This window comes from Bos taurus, chromosome 7 (genome assembly GCF_002263795.3).
Source record: "Bos taurus isolate L1 Dominette 01449 registration number 42190680 breed Hereford chromosome 7, ARS-UCD2.0, whole genome shotgun sequence".
Classification (NCBI taxonomy): domain Eukaryota; kingdom Metazoa; phylum Chordata; class Mammalia; order Artiodactyla; family Bovidae; genus Bos; species Bos taurus.
The window spans coordinates 49,391,465-49,408,622 of NC_037334.1; the positions used below are offsets into that span (position 1 = coordinate 49,391,465).

A 17,158-nucleotide genomic window follows, 5' to 3' on the forward strand; every position below is an offset into this window, starting at 1 on the left:
CATATTATTCTAAGTTTTCTTCTGATATCTAACATTAATAAATTTCTATATATTAACCAGTTTATATGCACTATTTTACATTGTTTTTCCCATTTATCATAAACATACTTGCCCATATCCACACACTAAATATTTCCCATTCCACTACATTTTTTATATATAGTCTGAGAGCCATCTCTCTTACTGAGCATGTTACTTTTAAAATTTAAATCTAATTTTACAAATCCCAGCACCTGTCTAAGCCATTAACTTTTAAACTAAATTTTTACTGAAATACTTCATTTGACTATTTCTCCTCAGAACATGTTCTTGGCAATAATTAATGATACCTATTCTGAAGTGAAAGCTGACTATTCAATAGGCAGAAGGCCAGATTTTCAACTTGGTAAAATGATTAAAAAGGTATGTATATCAAATGCTCCTCATCAGAATTCTGAGGCCAATCTTGTTTGGTTGATACCCCAAGTGGTAGTGCAGGGAGGGGTTTTGGGTTTTTGCTTTGGAAGGCAATGGCACCCCACTCCAGTACTTTTGCCTGGAAAATCCCATGGACGGAGGAGCCTGGTAGGCTGCAGTCCATGGCGTCGCTGGAGTTGGACACGACTGAGCAACTTCACTTTCACTTTTCACTTTCATGCATTGGAGAAGGAAATGGCAACCCACTCCAGTGTTCTTGCCTGGAGAATCCCAGGGACGAGAAGCCTGGTGGCTGCCGTCTATGGGGTCGCACAGAGTTGGACACGACTAAAGCGACGCAGCAGCAGCAGTGTTACTCATATTTGTACTGTTTCACTACCAGGAGAAATGTTCTCTGGCTTTAAAAATGTGACCAGAAAGTATTTCAGAGTTCAAGTATATCAAAAAGCTATTGATCACTAAATGCAAAGCGCTATTTTCTGTATGGAAATATCTTCTTATCAGTTCTAGCCTCTTTCCTTGCCAGCCCAGTTTGGATCATATCACTTCTCTGCTCAAAATTCTTCAAAGTTTCCCTGGGCTTGTCAAAATTAAGTTCAAATTCTTTATTCAAACATTCAAGGGACTTCTCTAGTCTCAAAGTGTCAATGTATCTTTATTCATTATCATTTAAGTATACAATTTTTACTTTCTATGCTTCCATTTACAGCACTGCATGCGCCAGCTAATATTTTGAGCACATGCTTGCTCTCATTGTGTCCTCTGGGCCTCTGCTCATGTCATTCCCTGACATTGCAGGAATATTCCCTCTGCTCTCTCACTGACATTCTATTCTCCCTGTCAGAGAGGAATCTTCCTTTTCCTCTCAACATGTATTATGAATTGTAGCAGAGTCATGTGTATACCATTCTATCTCTGCACATCCTCAGCTCTAACCATAGCATTTCACATTCAAAATGTCCTATTAGCTGTGGGGTTCAGGGGCGCTTAAGAACTCTGTCCAAGAACTTATCTGTGAAAGTAATCTATTAATATGTTCCCCAATGAGATTCCCATGTGGCTCAGCTGGTAAAGAATCCACCTGCAATGCGGGAGACCTGGATTCAATCCCTGGGTTGGGAAGATCCCCTGGAGAAGGGAAAGGCTATCCACTCCAGTATTCTGGCCTAGAGAATTCCATGGACTATAGTCCATGGGGTGGCAAAGAGTCAAACATGATTGAGAGACTTTCACTTCACTTCACTTCATTTCAGTGAGCTTAACTGTGGGGTTTTTATCTTTTATCTCTTGATTATGATGTTGGTTATGTGCACTAAAGTATTAATATCATCAATGCAATAAACAATAGTATTTTTAAAAGATTTTCCCCAAAATTCAAGTGTGATGCCAACTTTTTCACCAGAGGCAGAAACTGTAAGTAGTGACAAGGTGAAAGAAGGATAACCATAGTCTTTGCCTCTACATTTCTTAGGGCAGCAAGCCCCTAAAGGCAAGCATTCCCTCTTTCTTTTACCTTAGACAAAAATTAAAACTACAGAATATATTTCTTATGAACTTTTAAACTATTTTAAATTATGCCCAGAGTTACAACAATGCTCTTGAAAAACTCAAACTAAAAAAACCTGAAACAGATGAAGACAAGAAACGGTAAGATGACTTTTCTTCAATTTTTAACTTACCACTTTAAAGCTCTATATTAGAAACTTACAGTGAGAGTAAGGTTTTGATTATCAACCACCATTTGATGTGCTGATTCTAAATAAGTTGTTAAGACATCAGTAGCACCTCATAATTTCTGAGTGTCATGAAACTCTAAACTAATTTAAAATGAATATAAGGCATGCCATGCCACTCAGAGAAAGCTTTAACAGATAGCAACAGGATTTAACACCTTTAATAGGAAAGTAATGTTCCTCTTAAAAAGGTAAGAAATTATTTTAGTACATGCACATTAACACGTTTTTAGCTACTGAAGTAAAGAAATTTTTACACAAAATATTTAAGAATATACTTACATTTATTTCATCATTTTGGTGTCAAAATGCTTCCCAAATACAGATCTCTGGAAGTGGGACATAATATAAACATGTTTTTACAGCCAGAGATATGATACTTTAGAGAACTTATTAATGACAACACTGTCTAAATAATTAGTGTTATCAGAAAGAACAGAAATGTAATTCACCCTTAATATAGATCTGGCAGTATTTTATACTGTCATTTTCCTTTTTACTAACATATGCCTCTGTTTTTTATTTCATATTCTCAGTATGGAAAACAAAGATTTGGCCGAAAAAGCCAGAAGAGAAGGTTTTGATGAAAAAGTAAGATTTTAATTTTTTCATAAAGAAGTGATAGCTTTATTAGAAAAAGTTCTTATTAAGAACTGAATGATTTGCTTTCTTCAGAGCAGCAGTTGCTACCTCCAGATTTTTCCCAGGATCTAGATCCTTTTTTATTTAGGACAAATTGTTTGGATTCCAGATATTCCTTCTCCCTTATCGGTGCTCTTTGCCAGACACCCTCATCCTATAGCTGTACCCTTCACTGTGGGATTAGCACACAGAGTTTAATGAGTATATTCTATTGAGATAATTATGTAATCATTCTCTTATAATCATTAATGTGATGAATCACTTCAATGATTTTTGCTGTGTTTCAAAGTTGTAACGTATCTATTCAACAAATGACAACATATATATGTTTACTAAATAATTATCAAGCAAATCTTCACATACCACTACCACCCAAGTGAAAAAATAGAACACTGCTCTACTTCTGGATGCTTCCCACTCTCCAATATACTGAGAAAGAGAACAGCAAGATTGAGAGATAAGTATGTACACTGCTAGAGTGAGGGTTCTCATTATCAGACAATGGAATTGCACAAATGGAAAGGTTGAAGGTTAAAATGAACGTTATGTTGGATTAGAATCGCAGGAGTGTCTGTCTATATGTGAATGTATCTTCTAGTTCTGTACATTGAGAAAGCTAGAGTGACATCCTAGTAGCGATGACACAAGTGTCCAGACCTTGGGTTTCCAAATACCATGCTCCTCTAAAAGGAACCAGTGCTCCTTGGAAATACAGTTAATTCCAGGACTGGAAAGTACAGGTGCTTTGTACTATATACTCCACATAGAATGATGGAGATTTCATAAAAGGACACAAAAAGTCAATGTGGATGGGGCTCCCACTGGCCAAGTCTGGGACTATTTAAGCACTGTAATGAATAAAAGAGGATTCCATGAGTCCACACTGATCTAAATATTTACATGAATAAAAGTCTGAGGAAGAACAGTACATTTCCATACCTCTCCACAAAATACTTAGTACCAAAAGAAAAGGAATAATGTTAGGGTAGAGAAGTCTGGAATCAGTACCATTAACAGTACCAGAACTAAACTAAAATCACATGCCACCTGATAAAACACTGAGAGAAAACACAATCTCTTCTACAAAATTTTCAGAGATGCATAACATGACAAAACACTACATAAAAGAAACTGAGGGACATTTCTAGAAAATACTGGCGTATCTTCTTCAGAAGTGTCAAGGTCATGAAAGTCAAGGTAAAGCTGAGGATCTACACCAGACTGAGATTAAAAAACAGGTAAACACAGTGCATAATCCTGGACCGGATCCTTTTACTATAAAGGCCATCACTGGCACAACTGGGGAATTTGAATGGGGAACTGAGGATTTAGATGGTAATAATCCATCACTATTCATTTTCTGACTCTGATGCTTATACTGTGTGCCTAAAGAAGAATGTCCTTATATGAGGAAAATACACACTCAAGTATTCAGAGGTAATAAGGCATTTGTGTTGGCAACGTTAAATACTTCAAAGGATAAAAAGTATTTGTGTTGTTCTTACAACTTTTCTGTAAGTTTGAGATTCTTTTAAAAAACAAAACTATCATTCAGCAAGCCATTTCGGAAATAAAAGACAACATAAACTTTTAAAAGACATCTACTGTGTACCTGGGAAAAAATACCTAAAATGAACATGAGACTTATCCAAGTAAACTTAGATTTACTTAGAAATCTAAGAAAATTAGATTAGCACATCATTCAGCACCATAAATCAACAAAACACCTACAATATATGCAAGGAAAGAAAATGTAAGCCAGGATTTTTTTATATCCAGCAAAGCTGTGCTTCAAGTAGAAAGGCTCCAACAGTTTTGAAATGTAAAAACTTGGGGAAAACCACTGTATTCCTGAGGATTCTATGTGAGGATCATCTTCAGCCAAACAAGAGATGATTGAGATATTTTAGAAAAAGAAGGGAGAAGATACAACACAGAAAAAGCTGACTACTTATTTCATATGTAATAGCTAAAATGCTGAAGAATTCTCATTTAGAGTTAATAACCAAAAAGAAGAAGCTTTACATATTTAAGAGTATAGTAGTAAATACGATATTGTTTTATTAATTTTAAAACATTTTTCCATATTTTAATATCTTTGAAATTAGGATGTACCTTATAATTGATAACGTGCCATATTTTAGCTGGTGGCAATATTTTTCCTAAATAGCACATAGAATGGTGTAATGGGTTTTATGATAGACTCCATCTCTTAGATACAACAAAATATGGTAATATGATTAAATATATCTGGGAAGTAGAGAGGAAAGAAATGAAGAGGAAGAAATTACAACCCAATTTTTGTTGAACTTCTTTGGTTCTTGTGGAGGGAACCAAAACAAGAAAGGGATGACCTAGGATGTATGAAAAGATACATGACCACAAAAACAAAAATACATACATTCCTAAAAGGAAGCAGTACCGAAACTGAAGATACATCACATGGTAAGATTTTAAATATACCTTAAAACAATATAACTGTGACCAGATATATCTGATGTATCAGTAAAGACAAATAAGCTTAATTTACTTTAAAAGAAAATGTTTTCAGATTGAATCACAGAGCAACACCTAATTCTATGTTATAGCCTAAAATATATACCTAAAACAAAGTGACTTAGAATAGTTAAGTATAAAAGCATGAGCCAAGGTAAAAAGGCAAGCAAAATTATCAGCAGATACAACATAATATAAGTCAAGGTAGAATTCTAAACCAAAAGTTCTAAATGAGACAAAGGGCACTTTATAAGGCTAAGATCAACTTTAATAGTCATGATTATCTATGCACCAAATAATATGGCATCAACTTCCATAAAGACTACTAGACTTAAGAAAATGGAAAACACTTAAGAATGCACTAAAAGTAGAGAATAGATCAAGAAAAAAAAAATGAAAGGATTTAAAGATACGTATGTGATGAATAAAGTGATTGTACAGTTATGTATTAACCTGTGTACTCTCAGAAGATATACCTGGTTTTTCAAAAATCCACTCATGAAAATAGATACTTTGGGCCATAGAGAAAACCTCAATAAATTGAAAATTTATCAAAACTGAGCCCAAAAGAGACTTTTAAATCCATTCTATAGAAGAAATAAAGTCATCAAAGAACTACTTCTAAAGTAACACACATAAAGTAACACACATATACCTGTGGCGGATTCATTTCGATATTTGGCAAAACTAATACAATACTGTAAAGTTTAAAAATAAAATAAAATTTAAAAATAAATAAATAAATAAAGTAATTCAGGCCCAGATGGTTTCACAAGGGAATTTTACCAAATTTTTAAGGAATAAATAATTTCAAGTTATTTGATTTGTTCAGAGTGAAGAGAAAACTGAAAACTTCTAAACTATTTTTATAAAGCAACTATATAGTGATTCTAAGAACTGGTAAAGGTTGTATTCTTCAAAAAACAAAACAGAAAAAAAAATATCACATATATCATAAAGCAAAAATCCTAGATAAGTATTAGCAAACAGAATCCAACAGAATACCATATGACTCAGATAGGATTTATTCTAAGAATGTAAAGATGATTTAAAACTATATAATCAACTAAGTAACATAATTCATTCTATTTATAAATCAAAACAGGAAAATCACATTATTATTTTCCATAGATGCTGGGTATTTGATAAGATTCAACATCAGTTTTGAGCGGGAAAACAAAACAGGAATCAACGGACTCTTACTTAACATGATAAAAACAAATTTACCTCACCCCAAAGCTAGCACCTTACCTAACAGGGAAACACTGGACATGTCAAGGACAAGACAAAGATGTATTAGAAGGATCAGTCAGAAGAATTAAGCAGGAGAATTACACGAGGAGTACAAGAGTTGAAAAGGAAAAAGTAAAAACTACCTCTATTTGAGATATGATTCTCTTTTTCAGGTATACAATGAACTGAAAAATTATGACAAAATCATTAAGTAGTAGGAAAAAATAATTTACATAAATACAGTCGTCATGTCATATATGCAAACATCAATCAGTTCATTAAATAATAGAAGAATCTATAAGAGCAACAAAATAAAAATGCCCAGGGATTAATTTTTAAACATTTAAAAACCAAGATAAGGAAAAATTGAAAACATTCCTTAAAAACAAAAAACACCTTACCAAATGACATACTACATGTATGAGTGAGGACCTAGTCAGGAAAATGGAAATGATACTATGTATTTCAAACAGAGAAAATTACAGAGAATTGGTTACACAGGTACTGGAAGACAGAAACAGTAAAAAACACTGAAGCAACTCACAAATAATAACTGTAGAAGGATACTACCACTCCCAGGGCTAAGGTTACAAAAGGTGGGTTTATCAGAACCTAAGACACTTAAGAAGGGGCCTGGAGCTGTTGTTCAGGCCTCTGGGGTCACCTCCACCCCACCTCTACTGCTCCTGATACTTCTTAGGGAGTGTGATGAATCTAATTCTGGGGAAGCCAAAAGAAGCTGGACCATTGCAGCCTGGAGCCAAACACTGCTGGAGATAACCATACTATCACATGCAGAAGCAATGCTGATAGAAAACAAGAACCTTCTCCCTGCCATCATCCAATAAGGCAGAACCTAATAAATCTGGTAGCAAGAGAGTCTGGGGAATGAGGTTTGCAAAGCATGAGACCCAGCATCAAAGCATATAAAAGAGCATATGTAAGAGTATAAGAGGGCAAATTTTCAGTTGAGAGATATTAGATGAATGGTCAGCCCAATTCACCCCTTTGGCAATTTAGTACACACTTGAACTTCCATAAAATGACAATATTTCTAGTTTCCATCTAATAAGATGGAACTATCCTATATACAAATGAAAGCACTCTTATTTTTTCCCCAGAAGGGGAGAAGCAAAGTACCAAGAGTAACTGTGGCCACCTCTGGATGACATTAAGATCTTTTCAACTCGGATCACAATTCCTTAAGAACTCAATGTGTAAACTAAACGAGTTTATTTTTAGACATGGAAGTATTAAGAGGCACTGCTCAAAGAATTCCCTGGCTTCCAAACACAGCCCTCTCAGCTCATTTTGTAGCAACACCAATTTCTCCTTGGTAACTGGGATGAGTCACCTCAGTGACTTCTTTGCCTGCTCATTCAGTAGCCTGAGGAATCCCAAATAGCCGGGTGGTGATCTAAAACTCAAGTCAACTGTGTCCCTTGGTGGAGGTACACAATCTACAAGGGTCTGTTTCTTTAGACCTTCTCAGTTACCAACCAGTCATCAGTTAGGGTCCAGTCCGAAAAACAGAAACATGTTACGTAGTTCAAAAAGAGGGGTTACATCACAGAATTCATTTCTGAGCATGAAAGAACTGCAAGAACCATTGTGGAACGCCCAATTAATCCACAAACAATTCTAAGCAGTTATCACCTACAGGGAAGAGGTGGAGTGACTAGAACCTAGGAGCTTGTGCAAATGCCCCCACCTAGTTGCTGCTCTATGAGGAAATGTATTATTTATCTATGAATGTCAAGGAAAGCTTCATAGAAAACTGATGGTTGAGATGGGTTTTTTGAAGGATTTGAAGGATGTATATTTCACCAGGAAGTGGAATGGGAATAAGCCAATATTCATAATTTTAAAAACCCCTAACCCTGCTAACCAGTTTTAACACCAAGTTCTCTTGGTGACTCTGCTTATGCATAAACCTCAAAACCAGGCAGGGCAAAAAAAGCCAGAGCAGCTCAAAAATCACAGCCCTGGAGAGTAAAGTTTAAGATTCTCAACCCTGTGATGCTTATGTGCCATAGGCCTGAAATAGAGAAAAATATAAAGGTTGCAGCACATGCTTTTCCTCTAACTTTACAGGAGATTCAAAGTGCAGAGCAGATGAAAAAATGGAAAGAGAGGCTTGAGAAAAAGTATTATTCTACAGAAATTCAAGATGACTACCAGACTGTCACTCAACAAGAATTCCGAGAGTAAGCATTTGTTCTAACCAGGGTACTATGGAATATCACGATATGAGGACTGGGGACATCCCATAATTTTCCTGAACCCAGAATCTTATTCTATTAAGACGCCACATTTTTCCCCAGTTTTACCCAATTTTAAAGTAACATAGAAAGCATAAGACTCCATTTATTTAAATGGAAGGTGAGAGGAAGACCAATTGCTTTTGTCCTTAACATATCTAAATAACAGGAAATGCCATTTATACTTGACATGCATAGCAAATACTGTGCTCCACACAGCTTTAGAATATTAGATCTGTAACTGACCATACTAGGCATGTTTTGGGACCTTAAAATACTATCCTCCCAAAGTATTTCACAATAGGCACTAATAATCTACTGTCTCCTTAGGTACAAAAATGTTACTGACTCATTCTCTATCTCCTTCTAAATTATCCTCTAGCCTCTTTTTATATGCTGTGGAGCTGGAGAAAGAATTACACTATGTCAGTTTAAAACTAAACCGAGTGATGAGGAAGGTTTCAGCTCTACAATACTGAAAAAAAGTGGAGGTGAGAATCTGTGGTACAATCATGGCGCATTTCTCACAATTTATTCCTGAACTGAGTCAGTTCCTAAATTTGTCCCCATTTCGGGTACATTTTAAAAGCACAAAACCAGCCACCATCAAACTATCATCAGGGTCAATGAGATAATCATCAAATTATTTCTAGGAATGGGACACAATATACAATCTATGCACATTACAATATGCCTCCACAATACATACACACAGGTACAGGTAAAGACTTTTATAATGAGATTTATTATTAAATTCTAGGAATGAAAATGCAAAGTATAAAATAATATTGCTTTTAGTTCTTGGGGCAGGTCTCTAAGTAAATGGTTTAGTAAGTAAAGACACTTTTCACAGTGTTACACAGAGTATAAGAACTGCTGGTATTCTCATCACACACCATGTTCTAACTTCATGGGCCAATAAACGTTTAGAATCCTAAAAAACCAATATATAAGACCCCAGGTAAAATAATCTCACCTCCATTCTTCCTAGCTGGAAGTCTCCTGGAAAAAGGCAAAGTGCAGAACAAACATCCCAACCACCTACAGAAATTTCACTAATATCTTCAAATGACAAATTCATCTAGACAGTCTAAAGTAACACATTTGAAATTTCTCAAAAGTGCTTCATCAATTACTTTATAAAGCAAAATATCCTTGAAAAAGAAAAGAAAAGAGCAAAGCAGGAGCTTTAGGGTTATAAAAATGCAAGTCATGTTTGGAAAGTATAAATAAAGGTGCTGCAAAAGCACTGTTTGGATGGTTGGGAAATTGTGAATGGCTGGCATTGGGAAACTGCAAGGAAACTTTTCTAATAGAGGTTACCTAAGCCCTCCTAGAAGAGCCACATGTTCTCTTAACCTAAGCAACACTGTTTGACCATAGACTCCCACGTTGTGCTCAACAGTCCCTGGACTGTGAAACTCCAAGGAATTAAATATACTCACCTTCCTCAAACCAAGCTCTTCTCTTAAACACTGTATTTCAAATTTTCTTAATAAGATAACTGACTGCAACAAGAAATGAAGACTATTCTCTCTGCATCTTCTCCCTAGATTTCCAAAGAGAATCAACAACATGGCTCTTCTTTGTCTTACCACTCCCTAGAGCTATAGTCAGTCACGTGGTTTAGTAACCCTGCAGTCTCTCCACACGGTTTCTGGTTGGGGTCATTCAAACAGAGCCTAAGAACATTAAGGCAAGGGAATACCTGAGGTTTCTATTTTTTTCTTTTTTAACATCTAGTGAAAAAAACAAAAAACATTTACAGAGACTTAGAACATTAAAGTTCTTTTATTACAAAAGTCTATACAATGAGGTGCCAGACACAGCAATGCAATGATACTTACAGTCATATATATCTATATATTATTTGTATATAGATATACAGTTTTTACTTGTACCAAAGTAAAATTATCACAAACCGCCTAATTCTACCACTTACTGCTGAACTATGACACACAGTACTGTCACACAGCATGCGTGCTGCTATGCTACTTTTTATCTATTCTACTCACAGCCAAACACTAACAGTGAATAACCAACATCATGAAGCAGCTGTTAATTCTAAAATGAAACCAGTCAGGCCAATGACTTATAAAAATATGGTACTAATATAGATTTAGCATTATAAAGAAGGAATATATTATTTAAAACATTTAAATAGTGCATATGGACATTTTTGCATGTGGTATATAAAATAAAACATTCATATAAAACAATACACAGTGCACATTAAATAAGATGTTTGGATATACTCCTGTGTGGAGACTAAAAAACATTAACTAAATGCACACTGCATGATGAATTCAAAATCAAAGTGATAACATCTTTTGGTATTTTCAATTTCACGATTCTAGGTGTACATTATGAATAACCAAGCTGTATCAAAAGGAAACCACATGAAAAGGGCTGGATTTAGTGCTTTATTCCCCAACGTGTTCACTACCAAGGAACATTCCCTCCCCCCAAAAAATGCATTGCACACACAGGTGAAATGTGAAGTACTAGAAATGCTACTTATTATCAAGCTACTTCATGTGCTATGTAATAGTGCCAGGAGTCTGAGGTTCATGCTTCCCTCACCTTATTAAAGGATGTTGCAAAAGTCTGTGTTTGTATGAAACAAATTACGAATATTAGCTAGTTAAGAAAACCATGCATGAGTCATTGCATGCAAAACATGGGCACAAAGTGAGACACACATCAATCCAAAAAAGCACCAGGAAAAAAATTAACACTTAGATCAAGCCTGATCAGAATATGCTGTTAATGACTATTACATTGTTAGCACAAATAAAGTCACTGTTGTGTGAAATTAATTAGAGAATTATATCAGGAAAGAACCTGAAGAAAAGCCATGCAAACCCAAAGAAAAAAAGATATGCTTAGAGTGTATGACAAGGGGCATACCACAATAATCACATAGCCAGGTGCTTTAAATAGCATGTGACTGAGCAAATCCCTTTAGAGGATGTTTTCTTTATGGATTTTGCTAATTTAAAAAAAAAAAAGATGCAACCCTCCCCACAAAGGTACAAGAAAAAATGCAGTGGTATAGCCCTTGTTAAGAAGAGAGTCACTTCAGGCATAATGATTCTTTTGCCAATTTAAGCCCATTTGATTGAACACACAAATCTGAGCACCATCAGTTCCTACATGCTGACAAGGCTATTTTCTCACATTATCTGGAGGTGGGTAGGGGGAAAAAAATGAAGGATCTAATCCAGACAAATCACATCATCACCAACTGATAAACTGCAACTGAGGAAACAAAGAGTAACTTAAGTCCCAAAGGCAGCATGTGATATAATTCAGTTCTGTGTGTGATGTGTGGTGTGTATTTTCACTACACTAATAAGCAAGGTCACTTTTTGGTCTAGCCATTGTTATCTTCATCCAGGAGCTGTGTGACCACTGAACTGCAAAATTTTGCTAACATACTATGGATGAGAAAGCGTCACTTTGGGCATTTAACAGAAATATGTTCCACTGTAGGACTTGAAATTTCAGTTGATTTTGGTTTTTTAAGAAAACATAGAACATAGTTGCATATGTGCACATTTATAGGCTTTTCTTTCAAATTTTCAGTCATTCTGTAAGAAAAAGGCAACCGAAGAAGAATTCAATGTGAAGATTTTCCTCTCAATTTTCTTGAGTAATGAGAAACAAAATAATAAAGTTGGTAATAACAAAAAGCTTCTATCTTCAAAGTTCTTAAAGTTGAAAAGATAAAATATTAGTCTTTTAATAACACGATGTATCTGCAGTACAAAACAATGAAGAAAAGTGGATGTTTGCTAAAGGTAGAGAGGACAGTCTGTGGTTAATATGGAACATCGCACTCCCTAGATAAGGTCTACTTACCCTCCCATCATTTCTCTAGTGGCACCACCAGCAAGTATAAAATGAAACTCTCTTGAGTGCCTGACAGAATGAACTTAAGAACCAGCCAAGTACACACGATGATAGCTTCAGGGAATACAACTGATTTTATGATGTTTTCAAGGACCATATTTTATATGGATTTTGAAGAATCTTGTTTGCTGATAAGAACTTCAAGAAGCCTAAGCTTGGCTTTAATTTTCTTGTACTCCCTGTACTCCTCAAGCACTGGAACACGATCCTCTTTCTGGGCATTCCTAGGGGAGAAAATAAAACTTAGAGATCATCTGGAAAATAAAATCCCACAAGCTGTCATAATGTGAGGCAGAATATTACCCAATATAAGCTCAAATAAAAAACTGCTCTGCAAGAAGAAAAGATTATTGGACTATTTCCCTTCAACCCAACAGAATAGTCCTAAAACACTTCGAATTCTGATCATTGATACTGATAATATCCATTAATGTGTTTGGATATAATGTGTTGATACATTAATGGATATTATCAGTATCAATGATAATTGGAGGTTATAACATAATCAAATATTTTAATAAGACATGCATTGCTAGACTCTGTCAGGTCTGTAAGTGTATTGTAAGTTCTAGAGAATTACAGTGAGTCGTTTCTGGCTTCAGTGAATTAAGATGTAAAACATCTTACTGGCAGCAAAAAAGTCGTCTTTCTCACTTTATATTAGGGATCCAATGCAATTCAGTTTAATAATCAGGTAAAACATTGAATTATACTAATTATAAGCAAAGGTTTTTTTCCCAATAAGACAAAGAATTAGAAAGCACTTGGAAAATGCACTTGAGATTTTTTTTTAACCATATATGCCACCCTACAAAGAAGACTCTCTAATATGGTAGTTTCCTCTTATTCATGGGAATACATTCCAAGACCCCCGTGGATGCCTGAAACCAAATCCTATATATACTTTACATTCATACCTATAATAAATTTTAATTTATAAATTAAGACACAGTAAGAGATTAACAATAACTAATAATAAAACAGAATAACTATAACAATACACTCTAATAAAAGTTATGCGAATGTGGTCTCTCTCAAACATCTTATTGTACAAATTTAAAGCCTTTTTCATATTATTAATAACTAAACATTTATCATGCATTGGGCCATAACTTTTACAGTCTGAGGTATGATAGCAAAATTAGTACGAATTTATTTTTCCTTCTTCACAATTTCATGGATAGATGTTCTTACTATAGTTCTTAGCAACCTCAGCATATGATTTTTTTTTTTCCTTGACTGAGTTAAGAATTTTCTTTTTCTTTCCGTATCTTCACCCCTCTTTTCACTTTTCTTTCCCTCTTTTCACTTGAAGTACTCTATGGCTTCTCTTTGGCATATCCGAATTGCTAACACATCTACTCTTGTGCTTTAGGACACATTAAGTTAAATAAGGATTAACTGAATACAAGAACTGAGATACTGTGTTGGCTAATCTGATAAACGAAATGGATACTGAGGACTAAGGGGCAGGATATGCTGATCAAAAGGATGATTCACGTCTTGGGTGGGCCAGCACAAGATTTCATCACACTACTCAAAACAGTACATGATTTACACTTTACGAATTGTTCATTTCTAGAACATTCCATTTAATATTTCTGGACCACAGTTAATCATGGTGTAACTGAAACAGACATAAAACTGATGTGGGAGAACTACTATAGAGTTAATGGCTTGGTAAGATCATCTGGTAACATGGAACAACTCTTCTGAGCCCTGAGATAAATTGTCTCTTCTGAGCCCTGAGATAAATTAATTGTCACTTCTGGCCATAATCTGAATTAGAATGTATTTCCCTTACTTTTAAAAAAGTCCCACTGGGTCAACTGTGCATTACCCAGTTAGATAAAGGCACTGGCCATACTGTATTACAGGAGCCACAAGACTGCCACAGTAATACACACCTTGGAAGTATGTGTCCTAGAAAGAGACAACACACAACCTAAGCAGCCATGGTCTCAATAGAAGAATCCAAACTAATTGAGAACAACACACACATTTGGGACCCTTTCTAAAAGGAGATCTCATTCACAAACACTTCCAAAAGGGTAAGCTGCTAAGTCGCTTCAGTCGTGTCTGACTCTATGCGACCCCATAGATGAAAGGCCACCAGGCTTCCCCGTCCCTGGGATTCTCCAGGCAAGAGTACTGGAGTGGGTTGCCATTTCCTTCTCCAATGCATGAAAGTGAAAAGTGAAAGGGAAGTCGCTCAGTCGTGTCCAACTCTTAGGGACCCCGTGGACTGCAGCCCACCAGGCTCCTCCATCCACGGGATTTTCCAGGCAAGAGTACTGGAGTGGGGTGCCATTGCCTTCTCCATCCAAAAGGGTGGATACTGAATTAAGAAACCTAAAATAACTGCCACTCAACCACACCTCTCTAGGACAATACTGATTTGTTTTGTCAGATGTTGTTTATTCCAGCTCTAGCTTTTTCTGCCATCAACAGCAGGGCCGCAAGGAATAAAGGAAGGTTTTTTACTTTTATTTTCAATGCTAGCATCCTTATATGCACAATTTATTTCTATTCTTATCTATTTATTTCAACATATGGGCAGGACATGTGACTTAAGAAGAAAGAGGATTAAATTTTGTGATGCTCAAACAAACCTTCCATTTTGTTGATAAAATGCTTCTTCAAAGTCCCGTAATGTTTTACGTAGTTTCTTTTTTTCAGCTCTGGCTTTCCAAAGTTGTTCCAGCAATTCCGGCCTAAAATTCAAACAGGAAGAAAACATCTGAAAGGGTACTTTAAATTCACCATGTTCTTAACAGTGTTTCTAACCCTGGCTGCAAAATCAACTCAGCTGGTGGGCTTCTGGAATAACCAATGTCTAAGATTCACCTTAGAACAATTAAATCAGAATAGCTGCTTGTAGGGCTCAGCATAAGTACTTAAAACAAACACAAAACAACTTCCCACACGATCCTAAAGTAATGCCAGGGCTAAGAATTAGAATCCAAGGCCGCATCAGGTAAAGAAGCTGACAGAGCATAAATGAACAGATAACTCTCAGCTGGTTCCAGCACTTTGTCATACAGCAAATGCAGGACTTTAGTTTCTTTCAATTTTTATCACACACTAATTTTCAATTCAGAAAATGTGAATGACAACACATTTTGTAAAGCACACTTTCTAAAATCATTTTATTTCTTGAGCACTACATTCATTCTCTCCAAGTATTCAATTATTTAACACTGAAATTTCTTTGCATCTAAATTTTTGAGTATTTCTTACATAAATAGACTAAAATCACAAACCAGGATACATACATAGAAGCTGCTCGAGTACTTGACAATCGGAGATCTAGAGCCAGTTTTTCCTGATTTTCTTCAACATCAGATTCTGAGTTTTCCAATGATGACTGTGCCTGTACAGCAGTTTTCAAGATATCATTTAACTCAGAGGACAGACAAACACCATCTTCTTCTTCTTCCTAAATATATATATGCAAACAGAGAATCAAATATGCCATGGTTTCAACTTTTCCTTTAGGAAAAAGATCACAGAATTATTTCTCTTAAGGACTACCTTGATTTCCTCAAAAAAATGTGCAGTTTCTCCCTCTATGATCGGCTGTAACATCTGACCTCTTCGCTTGGTGGATGGAGATCCCTGTGACAATAAACATACACATTTTTATTATTCAAGGAAAATTCACTTTGCTATTACAGATAAAGTATAACAGATCTTAAACTTTATTTTAACAGATCTTAAACTTTATTTTCAAAATCCTAACCATATGCTTTAAAAGTTTGTAGGAATTTCTAACTATATTTTTGCTTTTTACTTGTTATGCATGCATAAGAGTGATAAATGATAATTTATGTCTAGGTAATTCTAAAGAGCTCATTCAATAAATGCTTTTAAAATTCTAACTAAAGAAGTGTCACTGATAATTTAATTGGGAACATTTTTTCTTTTTAACAAAGTGGTCAATTTTCTTGGTCTGAGGACCCCTTTATATTTCTTTTTAAAAAAATAACAGTTCATTAAGATGTAATTCATATACCATAAAATTCACTCTTTTACAGTATACAATTTAGTGGTGTTTGGTATATTCACAAAGTTGTGCAACCATCACCACTATCTGTTTCTAGAACATTTCATCACCTTAAAAGGAAACTGTATTCATTAGCCCTCTCTCCCTAGCCCATGGCAAACAACAATCTATTTTCTGTCTCAGTGGGCTGGTCTATTCTAGATATTTCATACAAACGGAATCATATACTAAGTGGCCTTTGTGTCCAGCTTTTTTCACTTAACCTAAGTGTTTTTCAAGATTTATCCATGTTATAGTGTGTACCAGTACTTCATCCCTTTGCATAGCAAATAATATTCCACCATACAGACATACCTCATCATGTTTATCTATCAGTTGGCTGCACATCTAGACAGTTTTTTACACTTTAGCTATTATGAATAATGCTACTTTTAAGACATGCCTACAAATTTTTA

The 17,158-nt window shown here is 35.3% G+C and overlaps 2 protein-coding genes across 17 annotated transcripts in view; one reads left to right on the forward strand and one right to left on the reverse strand.

Annotated features, from left to right (window-relative positions):
* The window catches only part of PKD2L2 (polycystin 2 like 2, transient receptor potential cation channel), a 45,306-nt gene extending 32,829 nt beyond the window's left edge, over window positions 1-12,477 (forward strand). For both annotated transcript variants that reach the window (XM_024994258.2, NM_001038552.2), the window contains exons 10-15: window positions 301-402; window positions 2,000-2,064; window positions 2,687-2,741; window positions 8,616-8,728; window positions 9,165-9,273; window positions 12,371-12,477. In XM_024994258.2, the coding sequence (XP_024850026.1) occupies window positions 301-402; window positions 2,000-2,064; window positions 2,687-2,741; window positions 8,616-8,728; window positions 9,165-9,261 (432 nt within the window). In that variant the 3' untranslated portion in view covers window positions 9,262-9,273; window positions 12,371-12,477. The remainder of the gene's footprint in view (window positions 1-300; window positions 403-1,999; window positions 2,065-2,686; window positions 2,742-8,615; window positions 8,729-9,164; window positions 9,274-12,370) is intronic.
* FAM13B (family with sequence similarity 13 member B) overlaps window positions 10,555-17,158 on the reverse strand; it is a 95,590-nt gene continuing 88,986 nt past the window's right edge. For all 15 annotated transcript variants that reach the window (XM_024995194.2, XM_024995189.2, XM_024995198.2 and 12 more), the window contains 4 exons: window positions 16,232-16,315; window positions 15,973-16,136; window positions 15,310-15,411; window positions 10,555-12,921 (listed from right to left, as the gene is read on the reverse strand). In XM_024995194.2, coding sequence (XP_024850962.1) covers window positions 12,798-12,921; window positions 15,310-15,411; window positions 15,973-16,136; window positions 16,232-16,315 — 474 coding nt within the window. In that variant the 3' untranslated portion in view covers window positions 10,555-12,797. The remainder of the gene's footprint in view (window positions 12,922-15,309; window positions 15,412-15,972; window positions 16,137-16,231; window positions 16,316-17,158) is intronic.